Source organism: Chenopodium quinoa, unplaced genomic scaffold (assembly GCF_001683475.1).
Source record: "Chenopodium quinoa cultivar QQ74 unplaced genomic scaffold, ASM168347v1, whole genome shotgun sequence".
Classification (NCBI taxonomy): domain Eukaryota; kingdom Viridiplantae; phylum Streptophyta; class Magnoliopsida; order Caryophyllales; family Amaranthaceae; genus Chenopodium; species Chenopodium quinoa.
In genome coordinates this window covers 524,841-547,545 of record NW_018744464.1, presented here as the reverse complement: position 1 = coordinate 547,545, position 22,705 = coordinate 524,841, and the positions used below count along the sequence as shown (strand labels likewise).

The 22,705-nt window shown below is 34.6% G+C and overlaps 1 protein-coding gene across 1 annotated transcript; it reads right to left on the bottom strand.

The window, feature by feature from the left end:
• Nucleotides 1–58: 58 nt before the first annotated feature.
• LOC110697482 (ribonuclease H2 subunit A-like) lies at nucleotides 59–19,858 on the bottom strand. Its single transcript, XM_021874853.1, has 9 exons — nucleotides 19,774–19,858; nucleotides 19,584–19,655; nucleotides 9,271–9,394; nucleotides 8,976–9,063; nucleotides 7,535–7,672; nucleotides 7,368–7,455; nucleotides 7,178–7,298; nucleotides 1,624–1,815; nucleotides 59–866 (listed from the first exon to the last, which is right to left on the bottom strand). The coding sequence occupies exons 1-8, from the start codon at nucleotides 19,856–19,858 to the stop codon at nucleotides 1,635–1,637; spliced, it is 897 nt and encodes a 298-aa protein (XP_021730545.1). The 3' UTR covers nucleotides 59–866; nucleotides 1,624–1,634.
• Nucleotides 19,859–22,705: the final 2,847 nt, after the last annotated feature.

The following is a 22,705-nucleotide window of genomic DNA, read 5'->3' as shown; positions in this document are numbered from 1 at the left end:
TTACTGGCTAATAGAATGACGGGTTTAATATAATTTAGTCAAGTCCTGGCTAATAGAATGACGGGTTTAAGAACTACTACTGTTTATATTATGTCAGTTTTTTGTCACGAAATCGATCAGCTTGATAATTAATAGGAGCTTTGACATACAAGGCCTGTAATCAGTTTTTCTACTCGAATTATATGAATATCGAAGCGATCATTCCTGAATCCTGAATGCTTTCATGCTTAATTAACACTATTGGATATTACAGTTGATCTGTATCAGTTTTAAATTTGGTTTGGTTTGGTTTGTTATATACTTAGTACATAATTGTGACACAAAAAAATAAAATAAAATAAAATAAAATAAAATAAAAAAAAAAAAAAAAAAAAGAAAAATCCAAAGGAATCTTCCAACCTTACTAGTGTTAACTGGTTAACCAAGCCTATTATCTTGGAAAATTTACGTTTTAAATATGTCAATGCTATAAACTACTTTTTTCTTTTTTGAAAAGACATATTCTTAAACTTTTGTAATAATATTTTTGGTATAAACTTCTTAATCTTACATGCAATGATGAATAAGATAAAAGAAAATTCGCAGTATTAAAACCACAACGTTACAGAGAACCCTCAGAGTCTCAGATCTCAGTTCCTCATTTTACAGTCGGTCATAGCAAGCACTTACATTTGTAAGCAAGGCAGACAAAGTATGTGAATATGAACAAACATATCAAGATGCTTCAGTGCTTCCATTCTGGTTCCATGGAAACAGTAAATAACATCATAAGGCATTGAAGTGCAGGTTGCTTTGCACACGATCTTGGTTGGCCTTTCACCCCTAGCCACATCCACATACTTTGTACAGCAATGTGTTCGATACGCCTGTTTCAGAAGTAAAAGCACTTGATTAAATGAACATAAGGATGGAAATGCAGTAAGTGACAAGGATCAGGGAACACAAATGTTTTTTGACAAAGACTTGGCCTAAAATCTCAGAGAATAGATCCAATTTACAGAACTTCTGAAAAATTCCTTAACCACACTTAACTACAAGTATATTATTGGACATGAAGACTAGATTATCCTACTTTCCGCACTCTTTCTGTCTGAAAATAATAATCACATTATCCTAACCTCGCATACTAAAGACTACAACAAAATTATTAAGTATTCTAGAGTAAATGCATATATTGAATATTAATAGATTTAATCATTTACAATTTTGGGAAGTTCAATTTTTTCTAACATCCTAAAATAAATGCATGCCTATTTGTTCAGCAAAAGGATCATCTTTCAAGCAATGCATGTAAGCCGTCATTTTCATCAGAAATTAGATGTCGCATCATACAATACAAAGCGAAATGAGTTTAACTAACCAACTAACTAGCTACCTATAAAACTAAATAATGGGAAATTAGCAGATTTTAATATATGCATCGTTTGCTAATGTATATACCAGGTTCACATAACGTAACTACTAAATGTCAGAGAACTTATTGAATCTGAATTCTTTGAAAGATTAGCAATTCGATACTTTGTATATGATATCTACTCTTGTACAAATTATGTACCTGTATGAGTAGACTCCACAGTTAACCTCACTTGTAAAAAGATCCCAAATTTTGCAATAATTTTGTACCTTGAAATAACTTAAAATTGTACAAGCTGTTCGAGTTTGCGACTCTGGAAAAACTTGCAACGACCTTTACTACTGGACTCAATCTCCTCGCTGTTTCTCTTGCCTCCTGTGAAACCTAGATTGCTTAGCTTGAGCTGTCGCTTGCCATTCTTGTTAGCTGTACCTTCCTCATCCAAGGCACCATCTGCTTCCCTACCGAAGATAATGGACAAAAGAAAAACAATGATTATCACACAATTAGAGATCCCATGAATTTATTTATCGTAAAGCAACCTCAAAAAATCAGGCAGATGTGTGTGTGTGTGTGTGTGTGTGTGTGTGTGGTGTCTCAGGGTAGCAAAATGTCAAAACATCTGGAAATGTCATAATTGTTAAATGTTTGAAAATAAATATCACAAATGTTTTTGAGCACCATCCACAGGGTCTTCTCCCAAGCTCAGAATTAAAACACATCTAAAAACTCTGAGATGCTGTGATGGATCCAGGTCAACAACCACCAATCCGGGTATATGCTAGAAGGGAAGTCAACGGTGAAAAGCAACAAGCCAAGTCCAATGATGGGATGCAAATTAAAGCAGGTAACCAAGCACATCAAGACAAAATACTCGCATACCCTTGTGAAGAAGAAGACAAAAAAATGATTAATGAAGCACTTTGTGATGGGGCAACAAGTGAAAGAAGAGCTGATTCTCTGTTAGGAGTAGAAGACAACAATCATTAATTATTAGCATGCTTTTGAGTAGAATGTTTGTACTATATAAAGGAGAGATCATTTTGTAGGGTATCCAGAAAATTGTGACTGAACTCTTGAGAGATTAGCAGCCTCAAGTTGCTTAGGAGACTTGTAGCCTCAAGATACTAACCCTTGTAACATTTTGACAACAATTCAATCAAACAGTAGCCAATCTTCTCCCCATATATCTTCTATCTTGTTCAATTAAATACTGTAAATTGCTAGTCTATTACAGATGCATTTGACGCAAGGGAAATATCTCAATCTATGTACGCATTGATCTCTCAAGAAGAGAGAGAGAGAGAGAGAGAGAGAGAGAAGAGCTCATAAAAACTATAACGACCAATAACACTAGTCAGCCAAATAATGAAATTTGTTGGCAGCTGGCGGTAAACAATATGCTCATCTGCTGCTAAATCCCAATATTGGATTATATGTCATTTCTCCCTCAATGAAGATACTAGTCAAGGGATGATGAATTGAGCTCTTACTGATCAGTAGCAAAGAGAAGGGATCATCCCCTTCAATATATAAGTCATTGTATTTATTGCCCCAAACCATAGTTGTCTTTGTAATTAGTGCAACTTTTAAAAAGTATGAAAGAGTGATAAATTAAGTATAACTAAAGCAATTACCTTGGTCAAAATTAATTGGGAAAACCTTCAATTGCAACAAAAGCAGCTACCTTCTTCAAATTGAATGAACTTTGACAATGGCCAAGTTAAGAGAGAGAGAGAGAGAAGGGTTTTAATTAGAGGGGTTAAGGAGGGAATTAGAGGGGAAATAAAAGAAAGGGGGTGGGAATAGTAAATAAAAGAGCACATGAGGGGGGTCAACGCCGGAAAATGGTCAGTCAATGCCGGAAAACGAGGTTTGGTTGTCTTCAACAAAAAAATTTTACAAACAAGTTGCATATTGCCAAGAAATTTTTAAAAGGTCTTTCTGGACAAAAAAGTTGTTTTAAAAGGTTTTTTCTAACAATTTTTTCTTATTTATATGGAGTTTAAAATTTTCGTTTCACTTCCAAATGGCTCATAAGGATAGAACACAAAAAAGTTGCAGCTGATGCACACTAACATCAGGATCAAAACGTAACATTTAGTCCTCTAGCCAAAATCTGATCTGATCTGATTTCAATATTGAGATAATGAAACATTTCTCACCAAGAAAACATGGATAATCCATGTCTAAAATTTGCCATTTACTAATATTAAATGGGTGAATATAAGATAGCCATATCACATACGTCATCACATATTTAAATGTGATTTATCACTACAAAGACATATGTAATAGTCATCTCATCACTCATAAAAATTACCTCTTGCAGGGATGTAGTAACTTTGGACGGTAACAGGTTCCCAAACAATAACAAGTGCCAAACAAAGTCAAAGTACATTGATGTGAAGTTTCGAGCTTTAAAGGAAAGAGTGGAGTAGACAATTGTCTTTAGAGCATGTCAGCACAAACTCTATGGTAGCAGATCTACTTACTAAAGGTTCACCTCCCAAAGTATTTCATGAGCTTACTGCTCGTATGGGTGTCATACCACCTAAGGATATCTAGTTTCAGTTGGAGTTTGTAATTATGATGGTAAAAGTATTTTCTGCAGCATTAAAACTTTCAGTTTTGTTTACTCTTCTATTAGTTCATAATCTTGATCTTACTAAAGTTTAAAGAAGACCAGTTAGAAGTAAGCACAGGATCACATTTGTATGATATTTCCATACTACACACCTATATGTGATTCATGTCGTGAATCATGTTAACATTGTGACCATTGATGGATGTAGTTATTTTAATTGTAGATCGCTTTGATTCTATGTTAATATTATTGATGGACCAAATTACTTAAAGACGTTTAAAATTTGTGATGGTATCTTTGAGCTCCTAAGGCTATGAAGTATAATGAAAATATCAGTATCACACATATTTAATTGTATTTGGTCCAAGAGGGAAATTGCAAGAAATATGGACCTAAATACAATTATATGCGTGTATAATACAAGATAACTGCTATCATATGGTTTGGCCCCACAAAAAAAAGAAAAAGTTATTCAATTAAATAATAATTGGGCTAGAAAACATCTTTTAAAGTGTGTGTTTAGTCTTTTATGTGCAGAAACCGTCAAGCCTTTTCTAATACAAGATGGGGGAATTAGGAAAGGAGTCTATTAGAGTTATGGTCTCTACTAGTACATACAATAGACCCTCAAATATATCCCATCAGTAGAGAAAAAACCTTAGTGTGTTTTTCTGCTACAAGATACATAACCAAGGGAGGGATTTAATTGAATCATCATAGAATCAAGTGCGCTTCTGTAAATTATGTACAAGTATTATTTAAATCCTTACAAGCCGGGATCACCTTGTTAAAATTAGCTAAACTTGACAAATGATTTCATAGCTTTAATTTAATGAAAGCCAATGAGTAAATTAAGGGGTACGCTATTCTATTAGAGAAAAAGAGAAATATATGAGTGAACAATTAATTATAACTCCCAACTACTATATAAACGCATTGTGTATTTGAGTTTTTGTAAGACACACATTTCATGAGAGATATAAGAGATATTGTTTGGTGCATTTGTTTTCTTCTCTATATTACTGTTTGAAATATATTTGTGTGTCCACCATGATTCCAACAAAGTGGTATCAGAGACACGTTATATAAAAGACATGGCAACAAAAAATAATGTGTAGCTTTTCAATACCCCAAACTCACAAAAGAAAATTATGATAAGTGGTCTCTACGAATGAAAACTATTCTTAGCGCAAAGGAGTTTGGGAGATTGTTGAGAAAGGTTTTATACAACCAAATGATAACTCAAAATTAAATGAGGCAGATAAACAAGCTTTGGAAACCGAGAGGAAAAAGGATCAAAATGCACTTACGGTCATGCATCAAGGATTGGATGATGATATGTTTGAGAAAGTTGCTAATGCAACCAACTCCAAACAAGCATGGGATACTCTTCAAAATTCGTTTGAAGGAGTAAGTAGAGTAAAAAAGGTTCGCCTTCAAACTCTAAGAGGAGAGTTTGAACACCTTGGAAGAGTTTTATACGTTATGAATCAAATGAAGACGCTTGGTGAGTCAATGCCAGACTCTCGTGTAGTTGAAAAAATACTACGTTTTATTACTTCTAATTTCAACCATGTAGTGGTTGCTATCGAAGAGGCCAATAAGGACTTGGATTCCATGATGATTGATGAATTAAATGGGTCTCTTAGAGCCTCTGAACAAAGAATAGTTAAAAAAAGGTAAAAAGGAAGATGAGCAACAAGTGTTACAAGCAAAAATTTCTTTTAATAATAAAGGAGATACACGTGATAAACAAAGATTTCAATCACGTGGTAGAGGCGGTCCACGAGGACATGGACGTGGCCAAGGAAATCGGGAGAGGAGACCAAAACACCAATAATTTTTATAGAGGTGAAACTTCTGCTAGAGGTCGAGGCCGAGGAAGAGGTAGAGGAACAAACCAGTTTCAAAGAAACAATAACAAAGCTAATATTCAATGTTACAATTGTGATAAATATGGCCATTTTGCATGCGAATGTTATTCAAAAAAGGTGTAGGAAAAAATAAACCATATTGAAAATAAAGAAGTAGAAGATTCAACCATGCTATTAACACTCAAAATAGAAGACAAAAGAGATGAAAATTGCACATGGTATCTTGATAATGGAGCCAATAATCATATGACAGGAGAAAAAAACAAATTTGTTGATCTTGATAGAATTGTGATTGGGAATGTTACTTTTGGCGATGGCTCAAAGTAAAGATTAAGGGAAAGGTACAATAATGATTTAATTAAAGGATTCTAGTCACAAATTAATTCCGGATGTTTAACATATTCGTAAATTAAGAAGTAATATCTTAAGTGTAGGTCAACTCTTGGAGACCAATGGATGTAAAATAATAATGGAGGGACAAAAGTTGTGGCTACATGATAGATACTCTAAGCTTATAGCCATAGTCTCTATGACAAAGAACAAAATGTTCTTATAAACTTACAAACAATTGGACCTATGTGTTTGAAGACGTGTATTGAAGATCTATCTTGGAAGTGGCACATGAGATTTGGTCACCTTAATTTTGAAGGACTAAAGGAACTAGGTCACAAGAAAACGGTACAAGGATTACCCCATGTTGATCATCCGAATCAACTTTGTGAAGCAATGTTTGCAACATTCAAGGAAGCCCTTTCCAAAACAAACTAATTCAAGAGCTCAAAAGCCACTGAGTTAGTGCATTCAGATTTATGTGGATCTATCAAACCCTCATCACTCGATAACAGTTCATACTTTATGCTTTTCATTGACGATTATAGCAGGAAGACATGGGCTTATTACTTAAAAAATAAATCTGAAGCTTTTGAAATTTCAAGAAGTTCAAGGCATTAGTAGAGAAAGAAAGTGGTTATGAAATAAAAGGAGAGGATCATAGTTGAAGATAACTAGAGATGACATCCTGCTTAAAGTAGCTGACTCCATCATTGGGGATAAAAGCAGTTCTTGTTAACCATTTATAAAAGACCGTTTTTTGTTTTTTTTTTTTTTTTTGTTTTTTTTTTTTGGGGGGGGGGGGGGTCGGTGGGGGTTGATAAAACAAAAGACTATCAACCAAATGAACAAACTGCTACATATTTTAAGCACTTTACAAGTTTACATCACCATATCACATTGCAGTAATCCATAGATTTCATTCTAGTGTCCAACCATGTATGCAAATCAAAGAGGTATTAAGCAGTTTTATATATATGGACCCATTCTCATGCAATATTAGCAAGAGTATAAAAGTGTAGACTGTCTCACCATAATACTTCAGCGCCGTCTTTGAAGTAGGTAGTGCAAGTGCCCCAGCTGAAGCGTACCAATGTAGGGAATCCAAAAATAGAGTGTTTGTGATGTTCCAGCCAGGCCTTAGTCTCAGGATCTGCATTATAGGGCATGATAAGATTGCCTAAAGATAAAACTTCTTATACAATAAAGTCTAGCTGCAAACCTCCAGGGTAGCCAGACCCAAAGTTCCTGTGCATGTTTTCTGCTGATTCATCAAAGGTCCAATTACGCAAAGCCCGATCTCTAGTAACCTAATTGTCCAAACAAATATTGTATGAGAATCATCTTATATCATTTCAGCAATAGAGAATTGAAAGAAAACACAGATACCTTTGCAACTATGCTGGCTCCACTGACAACAGGGTAAAGACTGTCAGCTTTCTTGGCAACAACAAATTTAATTGATGGAAATCTTTCAGACAACTTCGTACAGTACTTGTCAGCGTCTCCAACTGTATCCACAAAGACCTATAATAGGATATCACTGTTAGCTATGCTGCTTCAGGAAAAAAAAAAACATATAAGTGCAAATATGTGTCAGCCTTGTTAAGCCTTTAGATATTTACAATGTTGAAAGTAAAGGTGAACTTGTGAGTAAAGATGAATTAATATAAAAATAAATAAAATAAATTGAAAAAAAAAAAAAACCAGTGACCCTATATTTTATCTGTATGACCAATGCTAAGGCCTTAACTATCATTTTCTTTTAACTACCCCCAAGTTCTTGTAGAGTTGTAGGACACTAGGCACACCAACAAGAGTATGGAAACCTTACTCAGCACTTCAATGCTCACCCACACACTTAAATCACATATTTGTAGAAGAAAATGTGAAAAGATAAGGCAGGACAAGAAGAGCGTGTAGGAAAATGCTCACAGATGGGTTTACTAATATTGTTTTTAATACTCTATCAAAGTAAAAGCAATAGTTCATCTGTTCATTCAATATTGCAGTATGGGGGAGGATAATGCATCCCTAAGCACAATTTAAGCCTTAAATACCTAAAGTTATGTAACAATAAAAGTTAAAAAAAAAAAGATATACATGAAGGGAAAAAAAAAAAAAAATTATATAGTTAACAAGACTCCAAATGACAATATTTTCCTTGCACAACTTAACTGAATTCCTTTCTTCTAACTAACCCTTTTACTATGAACTTTGTACATTGATTGGGGAATATTACCTTCAGCCTTTAATCTGAACACCCATCTGAGTACTACTCGTCTACCCTTTATACATTACTCCCTCCGTTTTGTAATAATAACAGTAAAGAGTGCACAAAATTTAAGAGAAATATAGAGTAGGCTTGTAGGCTTAAATAAAATAATGCAAGTGGGAAATATTTAATAATATAAAGTATAGTTAGTATGAGAGAAAAATAATAAAAAAAGTAGTGTAAGTGGGGTTGATAGGAGAGAGAAATAATAAAATATTTGTAAAAGTGAAGGTAGTAGGAGAGATTATTAATTAAATAATAGTGGGTCCTTACCAAATAAGGAAGTGATGCAATTATTATGAAGCGGACATAAAAGGAAAGTGTTGAGATTATTACGAAACAGCGGGAGTATAAGGTTATACCAAATCAAATTTGTGACTTGGTGTATGCTGTCATTATATAGGTATATCTATATGACTAATGCACCAGATTCTACATGCTGAACAATCTAGTAATAGGACTTTCATTTAACACAAACAATTTCAGCATCAGCATCTAGAATATCATAGTCAATTGTAAACATGTTTCTTGTGTTTTTTAACATAAATTCTTTACCTGCGTCAGAAGCACCCCCATATTAAGCACTCGTGTGACAAGGCCCATTGCCGATTCATGTGATATTTCATTAAGATTTATCTTACTCCTGTTAGAACAATAGAGAGAGAGATAGTCAAATTAAAGGTTAATCAAACCTCCTAATTAGAAACAGAAAAAAAATATATTCATTAAGATTTATCTTACTCCTGTTGGAACTATAGAGAGAGAAAGTCAAACTAAAGGTTCATAAAACCTCCCAATTGGAAAAAAAATATGTAGTATATACATATATATACATTGAATATTTGCTTACTTCTTTAACATTTTGGCCGACAATTCTCGGGGATCTATTACATCAACACTCCATCCAATAGACTCATTAGCCTTCAATGACTCGAACAATTCCTCCCTTTTCTCTTCCTTGAGAGTTTTTGAATCTGATATGTATTTAGGGGGGGGTAGAAAAGGTAGTCACGTCTCAGTGGTAGAAAACAACATTTATTCAAGCTAACAAGCTTACACATTTGCATAAAATAAGGTGAGAATGTTGTTGTGGTGTTACTCTATGACAGCATACAGATTTTATAATTTGACACTATTTACAAAACTGAATCACATTAGCGGGTAGTATGACAAATTTTCTTAAAATTGCCAGAAGCTGATTTAAAAAGCTTCTAGGGTAATCCTTACAAGCAAATAAAACCGGTAGGGAATAGAACTCATTGCTCTATTCAAGCAAGAAATTAAGAGTTGCAATTGCTTACATATCAAAATAGTGTACACCTTTTAAAGTATAAAGTAGTGAATGTTAAAGCATCTCCACAACTAAACCATTTCACCCCTCTCCACCTCCTACCCACATGATTTGCATTCTAGAATATATATTTCGTTAATGTGGTGCAATGGGAAACCTGTGGACTAGTTTAACAACACTAATTAGCAAAAAAAGGTTCCTATCAGCATCCCCAGTACTTGAAGATACCATGACTCAAGTAATATTGATCCTTTTATTTCAACTAGAATTATTATTTATATGGAAAAATAAATTTAATTCTACAGTTAATTTAAAGACCTACCACCACATACTTCTCATTGGCATTTGATTTATGTATTTTATATATGGTTTTTTTTTTCCCATCTCAAGGGGAAAAATTAACAAAAAAAAATCCAAACTATTAGTTCCCTTCTTATTTTAAATCTCAACTATGATTTAATTCAAAATAATCCCAACTATAAGGGGTCTCTTCTCAAATTAGTCTCAAACTTTTGTTAACTTGTTAATCAGGTAAAATGAGCAACGTGTCAACATACTATTGGTTTGATTAATAACATTATTATAAAAAAAAAAATAACATAAATAAAATTAAAAATTAAAAAAACCACCTGATTTTAAACCTAAACTCCCACGGTACCACCACCTTCTGACTCACCACCTACCCAACCACTAAAACCACCTTTACATCCACCCAAAGTATCTTGCCAACCAAGCCCATCCACCTAATTAAACCACCCTTTCGGCCATGCCAGCCGTGAATCACAACCACCGACAATAATCACATCACAACATAGAGGACTGAGAATGGAGGTGATTTGGGAGAGGGGAGAGGGGAGAGGAGAGAGGAACGGGGGTCGAAGAAGGAGGAGATGAAGTGGGAGGTGTCGAAGGTGGACGCGAGATGCGGTTGATGGTCGGGTAGCGAAACGAGGTATAGGTGGGGAGGGACGCCGCAGGTGGGTGATAATGAAGTGGTGGAGGGGGTTGTGGTGGTGGTGGTGTGGCAGTGAGGAGGTGGTGGGTCCAAGGTGGTTTGAGGGAAAAGACAGATAGGGAGTGTGTGATGGAATGAACCAAAAAGGACAACTCTTTGATATGAAGAAATGATGGTGGTCTAGTGTATGATATGATTATGGTATGAAAGCTCCGACTAAGTTTAGATGTTGAAATTTCCAAGAGGTGTGATGATGACTAATGAGGTGGTGGAGGGGGTTAGTTGTTAGTGTTCTTGAGTTTTGTGGGTGGTGGTTGTGGCTATGGAAGAGGCTGAGGTGTAGGTGAATGGTGGGGGTGACAATAATAAATTAAATAAATGAACAAGAATTTAATCCTCAAAAAAAAAAAAAAAAAAATTAACCGGTATCACAAGTTATAGGTAAGATAAACTAATTTGAGAAAGGACCCCCTATAGTTGGGATTATTCTTATTTAAAGCATAGTTGGGATTAAAATGAGAAAAGAGCCAATAGTTTGGATTATTTTTGTTAATTTTTCCAATCTCGAGGTCATATTAATGCTTATTTGAGCTCTATGAAACTATATTTATTACTAATATGCGTTTTCAAGTGTTTGTAAAGTTAGGCCCAATTCACTTCACATTATTTTTGCTAAATTAAAATTATTTTAATTGAAATGAAATTATTTTTATTGAACTTAAATTGTTTTTACTGAACTGAAATTAATTTTACTGATTCTCTATTATTTTCTTCTTTAAGGTTACTGATTTTTTTATTAATTTTACTGAACTGACATTATTTTTATTGAATATTAATTTTTTAAGGCGAACTGAATAGGGCCTTAGTATGAATTTTGTAGGAATTTTCGGTGATTTTTAAGGCAAATGGACCGCTACGAGATACTAGAGTTGGACCGCATTATGTATGAAATTTTATTTAAAGCATGGAGATAAGCATCGACTTCACGTCCGAATCGTAAGCCAAAAATTGTCAAAGCGATTAGGCGAGCATTAGCCCAATTGGGCGCGTGTATTTTCTAGGCTAGTCTTAGCTTTCTTTTGTAATCTTTTTTAAAAGAAGTATTTGAATTTTGTTGTAAAATTCTTAAGCACATTTTTAATTAATTACTTTCAGCTTTAGTTTTTAGAGAGAATTTTAGTATTAAAAGCACTTTTCATCTATTATTGTTGGATTAAAGTTTTCATATTTACTAGTACATGAAGTTGAGTATTGTTTCTGGCTTGCCCGGTTTGTAACCTTGATAAACATGTTATTAAATGGCATATTTGTAAATAAATGAAAAAAAAAAAAAAAAAAAAAAACCATTGTTCATGGTAAAACCGCTAACACTGGTTCTACCATGAATAGTGTTTTTTTTGGCATTGTTCATCATAGAACCTCTAACAGTGTTAACGATTCTACCATGAATAGTGCAAAAAAAACACTGTTCATCGTAAAACCGCTAACACAATTAGCGGCTCTTCCATGAACAATGTTTTATTTTTGGTATTTATTTACAAATTTGCCACCGTGATAGACAACAAGGTGATGAACTTGTATTTTCTCTTATTGCTTAGTCTTAAATATTGTTTTCAATATGTTCGAATTAATTGGTTTGTTAAGATTAGATCTAAATATGTGTGAGTAGTTTAATTCTAGCATTTTAGGGATCTATTAATTAATATGAAAGGATAATTTGTTCTCAATAATTATTGATGTTGCATGTTAATATCCTATTGACTATTTTCATTCTATGCAATTAGACTAGGCTGGATTTAATTGTCATAGTGTGAAAATATTGATTTTATGATTAAGAGATATAATTTTGATATTAAGGCTAGTTTCCATAGGTAAAATTAGATCTAATAAATTACGAGAGCCTGTTATTTTTTAATCTTAATATCGATTCGAGAGAGCATGTTAATATGATCAATTACAACATTGATTGTTAGTTGTTTGTTTTATTTAGAAATATTATTCATTGATGAACCTATGCTCTACGCTTTTATTATTGATATTTTCTTTTAGGTTAAATTATAAGTTTAGTTTAATCACAAACAGATTACTCGTATCTTGATAATTTATACTATAATAATTAATTAGGACTAAAAGAACATTTTTTGCTTGCCTTGTTTGTAACTGGATTTTAGGTTATTTTTGAAAAAGTGATACGACTTTAGCATGTAAAAATTTGGTGTTATCAAATAAAGCAAACCACAAGAGCATATGGATGACTAGTGCTCACGTACTTTTCACTCATTTATGTAGCGAATAAAAGATGTAATCAATCGCTTTCCACCCAACCCTTTATATGTGAACAATGCCCTCCCAAAACTCACACACTCGTGTGTTTAAAAATACATACACTCGGAATATATCAAATCATTATTTGCATTGATGAACAACTAACACATTTATAGAACTTTATGCACAAAGGTTAAAAGGTTTTCAAAGCTAAAATAATGTAAGGGCTTAGGTAAAAGGGTAGGAAATATTTGGAAAAAATGAGAGAAAAACTTAATCGAGAAGCTAAAAATCCAAATAAATCCCGGTAAATATTAAAATTATGGCCATATACTCTCCCAAAACTTTACAAATATTCACCAAACAAACCAATCCAATTTTCACAATATTTCAACACTTACATTATCACTCATAATAATAAACATCGAAGAACTTGAATGCAAACAAACTTTGATTTTTCTTCTTTTCTTTTCTTTTCCCTTTTTTTTGGAACAAATTAAATAGCAATGCTTAAACATTGAAATTTTTTTTTTTATCTTTTTGCTCTTTTTATTCCATTAATCTCAATTTGGAATTTTTCAACATTTTAATGCTATTTTTTTTTTTTTAATAAAGCAATAAAATCTAATCTAATAAAAAAATACGAAATAAAATCTAAACTAAGCACACCAAAACAAACAAAAGAGAAAGTAAGAACAATACCAAAACCATACAAGAAATCACTCTCCCGAAAAGCTAAAACGGACAATGCCCTCATCGGCTTAGAGAGTAGTTAGTAGACATCCCGCCTAATCATCATCATCATAATCATTCATAGCATTATCATCATAATACACCGCATCATCATCAACATCCACTCCACCATCGTCATCTCAGCCCACACCAACATCATCAAATACATAAGCTAAGATGTGCACCAACATTTGAATATTCAAGACCAACATTAGAGTAAGGGTTCCCTACACCGCTTTCCCCGACCATCCCTTAGAAGGTATAATCAGTATACCCACCGATGACTCCCGAGTTCGATATCCTTGAGAAGGGTATTGGTACCATTCCCCTCCTAGCATAGTCATCATACAAAAGGTAAAAGCCATGACCTAATTCCTCTTAAGGTAATCAAGAAGACCCACAATGTCGTATAGCGTAGAATGCAAATTATAGTCTCTGCATTCGTTAGACAACTCTATACGAGCAAAGAAATGCATGATTTGGTCCATATCAAATCAAACATAAACGGATGGAACTGTCCTTTGGACATAGCATGGTGGGTCGGGTGGGGGAAGTGGATCCTAGAGAATCTCACTCACCGCGGGGTAGAGATATGAAACTCTCCCCAGTTGAAACCTACTGTGAATCAAGGGAAATAAATCTTATTAGTAGGGCAACCAATCCATCGTAATTTGCTTAAATGCAACATGTCATCATTATCAAAACCAATATGTGGTGCACATGCAATGTGAGTGAGCAAGCCTCCTAGGTAAATTGGTGTCCCATTTAGCTATATGTAATGCAAGATGATATGCAATATTAATTTTATCGACATCCTCATTACTTCGGTGCACATGGTTTCAAGCTCGGTACTCCTAACATTATCGGGCTCATTTCTACCAAAAATTGTTAAACTCATGATCGTTGCCATAATTTGTGAATGAGGTGATTTGCCATAATTTGTGAATGAGGTGATGAATTGTAGTTTCATGCAAATGTTAAAGGGCAAAACTACCTCTACATTAAATTTCATCCACAATTCATTCACATTATAAGGTAGGGTTAGGATTCAAACTACTATCTAAACCAAACAAAAGTGCAAAATCCTAAGATCATACGATGGTCACGATTAATCAATCTAAAGTAAATTGAAGTAATTACTTTACGTTTTTTCAAGACTTCAATGGAACTTAGAAATTCATATGTTTTACAAGTAAGATGACGCATTGTAAAGAATGAACCCATCTTGTAAAAATCTGTTTTAAGATATAATGGATAAATCTAGTGTACCCGAATGGTTGTCTCGGCATTGGCCGAGTTTTGATGGACTTTTCGCACATGTGTACCCGATGGGAAGTGAACAGAATCCTACATCGTTGTCACAACTAATCATATCGTGGACATTATAGCCCTTCAAAGATTGTCGTGGAGCTCAACAAGTCAAGTTTCTTTTGGCCTACTATGTTCAAAGATGCAGTCTTTTCGTTTGATTCTTGCCAAAGGACTTGTGACATTTTGAGGCGGCACAACATGCCCTAAACTAGTATTCTTGAAGTAAATTTTATTGATGTTTGGGGTATTGACTATATGAGACCTTTCCCCACTTCAAATGAGAATTGTTACATACTTGTGGCTGTTGATTGTGAGTCGAAATGGATGGAGGCCGTTGATTCACCAAATAATGATATCAAGGTTTCCCAAGCTATTAGAGGTTCGTACTTCCAAGAACGACAATTGAACGCCTTTCTATAGATGTATGGAGTTTATCACATAATTTGACTTGCATACTGCCCTCAAACAACTGGTGTTGTGGTGGTGGTGTTGAGGTCTTTAATCGAGAGATAAAATCTATTTTAGAGAAAGTGGTTGCAAGTCTAGGAAAATTGGAGCATGAAGCTCTACAACACACTTTGGGCTTACAAGACTGCATTTAAGACACTTTTGGGCTAACATACGAAACCTTTGTCATCTTCAGGTAGAGTTGAAGCACAAAGCTTTTTTGGAAATCAAAGAGCACAATATGGATAAGAAGCTTGCAGGAATGAAGAGACTAATTCAACTTTATAAATTAAATCAGATTCAATTTATAGCTTTGATTTCTTTCCTTTTTCTTTCTTCCTCCTTTCTTATTTTCATTCACACTCTCTTATTCTCTCACTTTCTCTCTCTAAACAACAACTAAAATACTAATTTTCTTTAGATTTTCTACTTATATCATTGTGATCCTTTTCCATTCTACATCCTCTAACTAGAAATTTTCATTTTTTTTCATTTTTCAAGGTACCCATTATTTGAGTTAGAGAGAGAAAGCTACAATCAATCAATGGCACCTAAGGTAGCTTCAAAGAGGCAAAGGGAAGAAAATTCGAGGGCAAAGGAGCAACAACAACAAATTCCAATGGAACAGAAGAATTCTAGAAACGATGACTACTCGAAGGTTGTTTTTGCAACCCAACAACAACGAGATAAGTTTCAACACCTTTAATTCCAACTAGAGTTATTCATGATAATTCTTTAAGTGTTGTTGGAGTTAAAGAGTGACTTAAACGAGTTTTTACAGGTGTTGGTATAGGTTCATTCATTACTACGTGTCATTTTACATTTAAACATCTAACATATGAATTTTTAAGTTCCATTGAAGTCTCGAAAAAACGTAAAGTAATTACTATAAACTACCTTAGATTGATTGATCAGGACCATCGTATGAATCTTAGGGATTTTGCACTTTTGTTTTCTCTAGATGATAGTTTGAATCCCGACCATCGGTTAACGGACCTTACAATGTGAATGATTTGTGGATGAAATTAAACGAAGAGGTAGTTATGTCCCTCTTGTATTTGCATGAAACTACAATTTATCACTTCATTAACAAATTATGGCAACAATTTATGAATTTAACCATTTGTGGTAGAAATGAGCCCCATAACGTTAGGAGCACCGAGCTTGAAATCCTCGATTGCTATTTGTACCAAAATAGTGAGGATACCGATAATTTTTTTTTAAGACAAAACGCAGGAAATTAATTCATTAAATCGAGGTCCGCCAAAGAAATGAAACTTTGGGGGAAAATTCATACAAATACGTTCATTGCTACTACTCGTATCCCACCTAGCCGCTAAGTGAGCTACTGTATTTCTCGCCCGTCTAACATAAACACACTTGAAAAAAGCAAAATCCTTACACATCCTACTTATATCATCAAAGAAGTGAAAAATTATATTAGGGCAACCCCCTCACATTTAGCTTAAACAAGAAATTCCCAAAATCGAACACCAATTTACCTTGATCACTCACATTGCATGTGCACCACATATTGGTTATGATAAGATGATAATGTAAAAAAGGCTAAATTAGGTAATACCCAAATTGACTTGTTGTATTTAAGTGAATTAGGATGGATTAGTTGCCCTACGAGAAATTTCCAACCTAATAGAATTTATTGGAAGGTGCGAGATAACCCTCGATTTACTCTTCCCTTGATTCACACTAGGTTTTAACCGAGGAGGGTTTCATATCTCAACCCGGGGGAAGTGAGAATCCCGAGGATCCACTTCCCCCACCTGCCCACCACGCTATGTCCATTTGTTGTATTTAAGGACAGTTCCACCCATTTATGTTTCATTTGATATGGACCAAATCATGCATTTCTTTGATCGTATAGAGTTGTCTAACGAACGTAGAGACTATAATTTGCATTTTAGACTATACATTGAGGGTCGTTTTGATTACCTTAAGAGGAATTAAGGTCGTGGCCTTTACCCTGTGTATGATGACTATGCGAGAAGGTGGATGGTAACTCCGGATTCTTTGCCCAATTGGAATTTAGAAATCTATAGACAGAAGGAGATAAATTAAATCTCCCTTCCAAAATAATTTTATCAGGATAGCTTCCTATAAATAGACCCCCTTAAAGATACAATGTTAGGAACATGTCCCGTTCGACCAGGCATCCAGGCCAATCTTCTCTACTAAATTCTTTTCAGCAAATCTTTTTATATGGATCAGATCTTAGTTAAAATTCAAGAGCATCCTACATGCTTCTTTACAGATCGATCTTATCTTATCTTATTCATGCATCATCTTATAATGCATCTTTGCCAAATTAGTGCTTTAAAAAAACAGCTACAAGTGAGCGGATGGGTCACACAACTCCTTCAAACGATTTTGGTTATATCTATTAGAAATCTAAGGTAAAAAAAAATAAAATAAAATAAAATAAAAAATAAAAAAATCTTAGATGATCTCAATCTCACCATACGCTTTTTGGGTTATACTTCTAGAGTAGGCAGAATGGATTTTATAGATGCAACAAAACCATCAGATACAGTTAGGAAAATAATGAACTCTATCCCTAGTAAATGTCTCAATTTCATGTGATATAGGTTTTGAGTAAATTTCAATGAAATTGAATGTAGAAAATTTCTACAAAATAAGATATACTATTAGAAGATATATTATTAGGTACATCCAAGTGGATGATGAGGGTATTCATTTTGCTTCTGGAATTATGCATTGCTTAATTACCAGCTCTACCCACAAGCATACCGTTATCAGACTTAACCCAGTCACTTCCGAAGTTAGGGAGCTATTAATTTTCAAGATTTGACTAATACTTAAGACAAGTCCAATTCTAAAAGCACAAAAAGAGAGCATTGAAATCCAAAATGAAACAGGGTAAGTTCATAAACTACTTCATCAAAAAGAAGCAAAAACTATGTTCTTGGGTGGACTTTTAGTAACTTGCAAAAGCATAAACTGGAAACATGGCTAACAACACCTTGTTATTCAAGCACGTAGAAGACTAGTAGGAATTTTGTCAACTGTACCTCTATAGTTTCTAGATGAGCAGCTTATCTCAAACATATGTCTGTGTGCATGTTAGCAGCCATCATATATTTCAGACAGGTTTGGGTTCTAATATAAGGATATTGAATTAAGATATATGGAGTAGTAATAATCCTCCAAGTTCAAGAGCTTTATATAATGAGCTACAGTCAAATTTGTACTAAGAATAGTGGCTCTTTATAGAGGGAGAATCAATGGACCAAAAGCATACAAAAAATGAATAAAATCTGTCAAAGAATGGATTAGCAACTCAAGAAAATGAGGTTCTACAATCTACATGTATATTCTAGGTAAAGCATGAAAAACTGGAACCAAGCATGGCTCGCACAAATTATTTAGGCACACATACCAGACACATATAAATCCATGCCTTTAAAGCCTATAAAATACATTTAACAACAATGAAATGACGATGAGACACGCATACCACAATTGGTTTGAAACAATTTTGGTTTGAATGCAAAACTGTTAAAACTAAGGATCCTTTAAATGGATAAATCCAAACAGAACTTTATCTCCTCTTCTTAAAATAAATAAAAGAAATTTATCTCCTCAACAAAAGAGCTTTCTTTACCCATTTCTTAAATTTTGAAGAGTATTTCCTTAGGCCATAAATGATTTGTTTATCATTGGCTCACTGCAAACAAAATAGGAAAAAAAGTTCCACCATTTTAGTATACATAATTTATCTACATTCCCAACTTAATTTCAATACATACCAAATAACTGATGGACATTATTCTATCCTTGTCCTGCTAATCAATTCCCTAACCTGAACCCACCCTTAAATCCCCATCCCACATACCAAACGGTGGGAAAACTGGGGCATCCTCCACAACCGATATGAGCCAATTCCAATTATTTTACATTCCAATTAATGAAAGGAAAACTTTACCAGCTTTGTATTAACAGCAAAATCAAGCATTAGCAGTAATTGTTTAATCAATTTATAAAACCAATCTATCAACAAATCAATAAATCCCCAGATATTAGAGCAAATTAGCTTAAAAAAACAATTAATTAACAAATCAATAAAACTCCAAATATTAGAGCAAAATTAAATTGAAATTTTCAAAAAAATAAAAAGGGAGAAAACCTGCAAATTCCAATGAAGCAAGAGTCTTCTGAAAAGAAACAGCACAGTACAAGCATCCATACACCATTGGACCTGAACCCAGAAAAAGCATTTTAATTAGCAAATTGAAAATTATCGAAAAAAGAAATTAGATATCGGATGAAATATGAAAAATTATTGTAAAATAGAAGAAAAAAAGGGAAAAACAAACCTAGTACAGGGCCTCTACCAGCTTCATCGATGCCCATCATACAAGGCTCTAATGCCCATTTGGGTAGTGCTCCATCTGATTCCATCTTTTTCTTTTTCTCTTTCTCTCTCTGTTGTTGTGTTTCCCGCCAGAAACCACGACTCGGGAGGAGGCTAAACTAGAGTGTTGTACTAGTATAAGCAAGCGTAAGCAAAAATATAATGACGCTTTCTCTAAATAAGGCTACGAAGAGTCGCAATTCTAAGTAAACAACTACTTTTTCAAAAATTCTCAAATGTACTGTCCAAATCACCAAGTGAGGAAAAATAAAATTTTTCGATTCAGCGAGAAACCGCTACTTTTTCAAAAGCTATAAACAACTATATTACTCATTGAATATTTGGATATTCAACTTTCATGCAATTGGACGTTTGGATTTACATTACAACAGTTAGTGGAATACAAACTTAACTTAGCAATCAGAATTGTAAATTTGAGCTTTAACGGTAGCTGTTAAAGGTTTTTAAAGGTTATTTTGCTAACTGATTTTTTTTTGCAACGGCTATTTTGAATTGGCGGTGTATAAAATTGTATTTGTAGTATTGGTTTGATACTTGCGTTTTTCTAATTTACAAAAAAAAAAAAAAAAAAAAACATTCCCCTACATACTTAGATAATATACAAAGTCGGGTATTTTGGTTATTATATAAACTTCTACTCCTTAATAGTAGATTAAGGAGTGAATAAGTTGGGGTTTTATCCTGGGGACGATGCGCCGTTTACTCCCTGCGATTTGTATTGGAGGGCGTGAATCGTCTTGAGGACAGCTGAAAGTTATCCGCGACTCAACCAACTAAATTTCCATATTAGTTTTCCATTTTATATTTTACTTTTTTGTTTCATGTATTATTTCCAACAATCTTAAGACGAACTATGGACCTTTCACCAACCACTTCTAATCCTAATGATTTTAACAATCCTTTTAAATTTTCCGGTGAGTTTTTCAAGCGTTGGTCCAAGAAGGTGTTGTTTTACTCGAAACTCATGAAGGTAGTGTGGATTTTGGACACCAAAAATCCTACTAAATAAGCTACCACCGGAATGAAACCCGAAGAGCTAGAGAAGCACAATAAGGAAGTTGAGAAGTAGAAGAGCAATGAAAAAGATTGTAGAAATTATCTACTCAATTGTTTGTCCGATGAACTTTATGACTACTACTCTAATTTCTACACCAATGCAAGAAAGATATGAAAAGCTCTCCAACAAAAATATGATACCAAAGAAGTCGGGGCCAAGAATTTTGCTTGTAGCAAGTTCTTCAATTTCAAAATGGAGGATAACAAGTCTGTGGCAGAAGAGCTTCAAAAATATGTCCACAATATTCAATCCGAACGTATCACTGTGGATGAACAAATGCAAGTTGTGGCCATCATTGACAAGTTACTATTTGGGGGTTTTTGGAGTCTGTCGGGAGAGCTACACAATTCTGGGAATGCGTGCCGACCGTCTGTACCTACAAAACCACAAAACTCCGGTTGGGTGGAGTTCCACCTCCGACGATCAAGTTAGAACGTCTCCGGATATATAAAAGTGTGGAAAGTAAATGGATTTATTTTCTCTCTGATTCTGAGAGAATTCTACAATTAATATTGCTCGGTTTTTGTGTTTGTATCTATGAGTGTTTTCCCCTATTAAGGTTACAGTGCCACGTGTCAGCATCCGATTGGATCCCATTGGGCCTCTCTGCGGGGTTGACACGTGTCAGCTTGCTATTGGGCCACATAGCATAGGGTAATTTTACCCCAAACCTTTGCCCCTCACAGGTGTGACGTGGCTTGCCACGTGGCACCTGTGACACGTGTCACATTCTGGGAAGGTGACGGTTCGTCTCCTTCCCTCCATTTTTTTTAATTCGAATTTCGAATTTGAATTGGAGGGGGAGGTGACGATTCACCTTCTGCCCCCCTCCTATAAATGGGAGGCTTCCTTCTCTCATTCCATTCTTTGCAAATTTTCACAAAAAAAAAAAAAAAAAAAAAAAAAAAAACTTCCTTGAGAGAAAAAAGCTCTAACACCGGCTGCTCTTGCGTTCAACCAGCTTCTTCGATTCAGACACGTCCGGATGCCGGTTGAGTGCTTCTTTGATCAACTCACTAAGGTACCGTTTGACTTAGTCAATTTTCTCTTCTTGATTTCAATAGAACCACAGCCAGTCTTATACCGCCTAGGGAATCTTTAAGCAATCTTCAAAAACTTCATTCAATAGACCCACAACCGGTCTTATACCACCGGGGGCATCTTTAAGCAATTTCCTTCATAAATTTCATTCAATAGACCCACAGCCGGTTTTATACCGCTTGGGGCATTTTTAAGCAATTTCCTTCATAAATTGCATTCAATAGACCCACAACCAGTTTTATACCGCCTGGGGCATCTTTAAACAATCTTCTTCAAAAACGTCTGACCATTCGTTTTTTTTCTCTTTTTTTTTTTTTTTTTTTTGTCTAGATTTCAAAACACACACAGCCGGTCTCTTCCGCCTGTGGTATCTTCATGCCACATTTCAAGAAAACGGTTGGATCATCTTCAAGTTTCAGTTGCTCTTCAAAGGGGTACATCCGGGCACCTTCTGGGGTATCTTCAAGCAACAAACCAAAGATCCGCCTGCTAGCTTAAAGGAGTCAATCTCCTCCCAAGTTTTTTCACAACTTAAAGGTACCGTCTCTACCCCTTGCAACTTTTTGAGTTTTTCCCAGCTGTATAGGTTGTTAGAGAATAATGGACTCTCCCAACACACACATGGCACAACCTAGGGCAGTTGTTAACCGTTCACCGGATACGGCTAAATCTAAGACTAGGGATGCCGTCAGGGGGTGTTTGGACCACCCTTACTCTTCTAAGAATCCGACCGTCTCTGTTCATGTGCAAGACAGAATGGCTCGGACAAGGAAAA